Raw genomic sequence first — 5,498 nt, 5'->3', positions numbered from 1 at the left:
AGGGAAGGGAAGGGAAGGGAAGGGAAGGGAAGGGAAGGGAAGGGAAGGGAGAAAACAAGTGTTATACAACCTCTCTCTATGAACAGTTAAAATTTGCCTTAAAGTCCTAAACTCTAGATGTTTAGAAACACCTGGGTACTTGAACATTTCTCACTTTGCTGGGGGAGGGGAGAATGTAACAGTACAAATAATACCATTTAAAGACATACTGTCAGAATCCTTTGGAAAACAGAGTCTCCAGTAAATTTAGTTCTTTATTTCCCCAATCCAAATAATAAGACCTGACTTACTTGGTCCTGGATGTGCTCACACACCTCCACTGTGCTTTGTGAGAATAAACACTTCACAGAAGCCACAACGGCGACTGTGGTCAGAGAACAAGGTTGCTAATGAAATCAGAGGTACCCAATGCCTTTGAGCAGAGAATACTCATTCTTTGTTTTTGTGAATGACACAGTTTCTTTGAGGAAGGAATCAACCACATAGTTCATCCTTCACTGCCCAATACAGAAGCCAAAGGCCACATGTGTCTTGTTGAAATATAGTTCATCCAAATTGATACATACTAGAAGCATAAAATATACAATTGATTTCAAAGACTTAGTAACAAAAAAATCAAAAAAACAAAAAAAAAAGGTCCCAAAAATATTTCATAACATTGAATTCTGGGCAAAACAAAATATTATTAATAACTAATCTCACCTGTTTCCACTTGCTTCTCTTAAAAATGTGGCTATTCATCTATGCAATCACTGCAACATTTCAGCTTACAATAGGCCTCTACTGGACATTATCTTAGACCACGCAATCATTCTTCTCATCTTTCCACCACCCACAATAATATTTTTCCATGGTAGCTTTTAGAGCTCCCTGAATACTCAATGCATAATCTTCTCAGGATTTATTTCTGATTCCCTGTTTCCTCAGAGCAGCAGAGGAGGTCATTACATAATCTAGATAGGACCTCTTTCTGTCACATGGGTTGTCTAGCCAGACCAACTACAATAGCAATAAAACAGCCACACCTGCCAGGCAGGAAGGGATTCATGCCCAGGATAAGGGGAGATAAGTTAACAAGTAGGGAAAATAAAAACTCCAACACATTCCAAACCCTACATGAATGCTGATTCATGAATGCACTCAAATTCTTCATAACTTCCCTTATAGAAGTACTTTAGGAATCATAGAATCTTTCTGTAGTCTAACTGGCTAAGTCACCTTCCTAATCCACATCAATTACAACCTTTCTGGTGGCTTGATGATACCGTGTGTGTGTGTGTGTGTGTGTGTGTGTGTGTGTGTGTGTGTGTGCATGCGTGTGTGTTTAACACTGAGCGTCACTTTCAAAGCTCTCTTCATTGACTACAGAGTACACTTCAGGTACATCATGAATTGCACAGTGAGGGTGCCTTTTGACAACCCAACTTTCCTCTTCTCCCCCCTCCCCCATCTCTCTCTTACATGAACACACAGTTAGAGTAAGAAGACTCATCTCAGAAAACCATGAGCTCTATTTGCAGTCTTCTCTGAACACAGAATAGAGAGAGCTTCTCCAAGCTTCACAGCTTTGGTGCGAACCCCACACCCCACTTTTCTTCTAAGACGTGGGTTTTCCTTACCTTGACTTGCTCATTTGAAGTTACAGCACAGAAAACAATCTCTGTGAATCCCTGGGATGGGAACATACGGAAACAGATACCACCAATAACACGGCCATCTTTAATTAAAGCAAGGGTTTTGTGTTTCCTGAAAGGATAAAATTATGTCAAAGTCTTACCAATCTTGGTTTTATAGGATGCTCTGGGTGGTCACTAACTAACCAAAGGTGGGGGGGAGATATGTCTTGAATTTCTGTGGGAACTTCCTTCATTCTAGCCACTATACTTTTACCTAGGACTTGACAACAAAAGACATCATCAGAGCACCCACAGAACAAAATTGAATGTCCTCTAATAAGTGTCCAATGTCTAAAAGTAGCAAGAAAGTTATGTGTGGAGGTGTTTTGGAACTGACATACCCTATGCCCAGGGAATCATGGTGGGAATCAAGAAGAGTGCTTAAAGTCATGACAAACGTGATACACATTTCTGCAGTTAATTCTTTTTCTTTCTTTTTTTTTTTTTTTGAGTCCGGTCATGGAGCCTGAACTCTGGGCCTGGGTACTGTCCCTCAGCTCTTCAGCTCAAGGCTAGCGCTCTACCACTTGAGCCACAGCGTCACTTCTGGCTTTTTTCTTTTTGCTTATATGGCGCTGAGGAATCAAACCAAGGGCCTCATGCATGCAAGGCAAGCGCTCTACCACTGAGCCACCTTCCCAGCCCCTCTGTAGTTAATTCTTACTCAAAAACATTACAGATCAGGCACCACAGTAGTTAATCCAAGAATGAGTGGATTACCAAAAAGCTAATATAGCTTCTAAGCGTGTATACTGCTAAATGAATGGAGTACAGGACAGCCAAATAGTAACTTAAAATACAGAGCATGTTAACAAGAACATTTTAAGCTGGGCACCAGAGGCTCATGCCTATAATCCTACCTACTCAGGAGACTGAGATCTGAGGATCACAGTTCAAACCAGCCTAGATAGAAAACTCCAGGAGACTCTGATCTCCAATTAACTACCAATAAAGAGGCCAGAAGTGCAGCTGTGGCTCAAGTGGGAGCGCACCAGCCCTGAGGACAGTACCCAAGCTTTGGGATCAAGGGGGCAGGGAAAAAGAGAAGGAAGAGCTTACGGGTCAAAGACAAGCCGTGTGATGTACTCTTTTGGCATTCGGGGCAGCTGATGGGAGAAGACATTCTGTAGACCAACCAGCCACATCAGAATCTTCTTGTTTGGTTTCTGGTTCAGGGAATTGCCAACCACGTGGAATTCAATGACACCCCTGCGCTCTTCCAGCCTCGCTGCCTCGTCCCTGGCTGAGTGTGCCGACAGAAAATTGGTCTAGGATGCAGGAGACAGGAAAAGGTCACACACAGCTACTCTGTGAAGGCAATGGCACATCAAAGCTTCTCTTCTTTGTTCTAGTCAGGTACACGTTTGCGGATTTCCAGGGCACAAATACACACACATGCATGCAGACACACATGCATGAACACGCACACACATTCCTCAAGTCATGAAGACAAAATAGAAAAGATAAGTAAAGCAGTGGGAGAAATCTGAGGACCACCAAGGTGCCAGATAAGCTATCAGCCAATTTTTCCATCATGTGCCTGAGAAAAAACATCTTAGACTGTTTGAGCCTTAAGATCTCTGTCTTCACTTCTCAACTGTTACTACAGTACAAAGGCAGATACAGATGCTCTGTTAAGGAACAGATGTACTAAAAGAATAGGTGTATTAGTACTCCAGTTAAGACTTTAGCTAGAACACAAAACAGAGTAAATCACATTTGGCCTATGGGCCATAATTTGCCAGTCCCTTGTTTAAAAACATAATAATAATAATCTCATTTACTTCAGCTTTAAAAGACCCATTGTGATGACAGATCCCAAATTCTCATAAAAGACCAAAACACAGTGGTCACATTCCTATTTTAGCACCTCTTTTCAGAGAACAGTTTTCTTTGCTAAGGAGTATCTGTTGACCCTCACTAAACCACAGCAGACATTACAGCAAGGGCCGGTACTCTGTGTTCCTCGTCTTATTTAATCCATCAGTGCAGTGCAGGGAAATAAATGTTCCGCAAACAGCTCTTCAGGGAGGAAAAGTCCTAACTGGTAGCACTTTGCTGCTTTCATTGGTCTACAGTAGCTGGATGTCCATGTGACCAGGCACCACTGTGATCAATTTCAAGCCACCAAGCTATTTAACAACCAGCTTAGAAAACTCCTAAAATTTAACTGCTTGCTTCCATGTGCCAGTACCAGTCAGTTCCACACACTACGAAATCCATCTAACAAATTTCAACCATGATTGCAGTCCACTTTAGAACTTAAAACACTAAGATCAGTGAAAATATTCAATCCTTAAAAGACTAAGAGAAGAAGCGGGGCACCAGTGGCTCACGCCTATAATCCTAGCTACTCAGGACGCAGAGCCTGGGCAGGAAAGTCTGTGAGACCCTTATTTCCAATTAACCACCAGAAAACCAGAAGTGGTGCTGTAGCTCAAGTGGTAAAGTGCTGTAGCCTCTATAGCTCAGGGACAGTGCCCAGGCCCAGAGGTCAAGGCAGACAACCGACAAAAAAAAAGACTCAGAGAAGAGAAGAACCAGTGTTTGAAGTCCTCACAGACCAAACATCACAATGGGAAAGAATAATCGTATGATGAGATCTATTATTATTATTTTGAGGGAGCAGCACTGGGGTGTTAAACTCGGGGTATTATGCTCTCCCTGGCACTCTGCCACTTGAGTCACAACTCCACTTCTGGCTTTTTGGCGAATAATTTGAGATACAAGTCTCACAGAATTTTCTGCCAGGGCTGGCTCTGAACCACAATCCTCAAATCTCAGCCTCCTGAGCAGCTAGGATTACAGGCGTAAGGCATCAGTGCCTAGCTTTATTATTATTATTTTGTGGTGCCAGGGATTAAACCCAGGGCCTCACGTAGGTTAGGCTTTAACCCTAGTCCATGAGGAGATATTTCTACTAAAACAGTCCAGTTCTCTGAATTAATCTCAATATCACAGAATACCTAAAAAAAAAAGTGGCAAAGCAAAACTTAATCTTTTTTTATTGAATAGAGCTATAGTAAGCAGATATAAAAATTGTTGATAAAATAATATCCAGGCCATTTCTCCTATGGCTTAAGCCACTCTGCAATGGGTATCACGTAACAAGATAGCAGCAGTACTTTTACTAAAAGTGTTTGAATCTAATAACCAGTAAGCAAAGGCAAATTCAAATAGACAGCAAAAGTGGTGACCAAGAATCAACAACAACATATCAAAAGGCCAAGAAAAAGCTGGAAAATTACTGCTTTAAAGTAAAGAGACTTAGCAGACGTGTGTTTTCCGTGGGTTCAACCCACGGAAGCCCACAAAAAGAGAGACACTAAAAGCATGAAGAAATCAAAGTTAGATGCAATGCTTTGTTCCCTAGTTGATCCTTCAACAGCAGCAATAATTGTGACAAAGGACACCATTTAGACAGATGGGGAATTTGGATATGGGATGTATATTACACCAGGGTCAGCAAACGTTTCAACACAAGGTAGGAGGGGTGTATTCTATGCTTTTGAGATGCATATATTTGGCAGATCCCAGTTACTCAAACCTGCTACTACATGCAAAGACAGCCACACATAGTAGCCTCCTGCTGCTCTGGAGGCTGACATGGGAGAGTCACTTGAGCCACAAATTTGAGTCCATGCACTGGTGGCTCACACCTGTAATCCTAGTTACTCAGGAGGCAGAGACCTAACCATCGAGACACAAAGCCAATGGGAGAAGGAAAGTCCAGGTGATTCTTATCTCTAACTGCAAAAACCAGATATGGAGCTGTGATTCAGTTGGTAAAATGCTGGCCTTGAACAAAAGGAAGGAAGGAAG

At 42.1% G+C, this 5,498-nt stretch overlaps 1 protein-coding gene across 1 annotated transcript in view; it reads right to left on the bottom strand.

Annotated features, from left to right (window-relative positions):
* The window catches only part of Kat2b (K(lysine) acetyltransferase 2B), a 90,104-nt gene that overhangs the window by 17,681 nt on the left and 66,925 nt on the right, over nt 1-5,498 (bottom strand). Inside the window, exons 12-13 of the mRNA XM_013022109.1 lie at nt 2,736-2,944; nt 1,620-1,746 (exon numbers count right to left, since the gene is read on the bottom strand). Of these exons, the coding sequence (XP_012877563.1) occupies nt 1,620-1,746; nt 2,736-2,944 (336 nt within the window). The remainder of the gene's footprint in view (nt 1-1,619; nt 1,747-2,735; nt 2,945-5,498) is intronic.

The sequence above is a fragment of the Dipodomys ordii genome, unplaced genomic scaffold (genome assembly GCF_000151885.1).
Source record: "Dipodomys ordii isolate 6190 unplaced genomic scaffold, Dord_2.0 Scaffold60, whole genome shotgun sequence".
NCBI classification, from domain to species: Eukaryota; Metazoa; Chordata; class Mammalia; order Rodentia; family Heteromyidae; genus Dipodomys; species Dipodomys ordii.
This window is presented reverse-complemented; position numbering and strand designations above follow the sequence as displayed.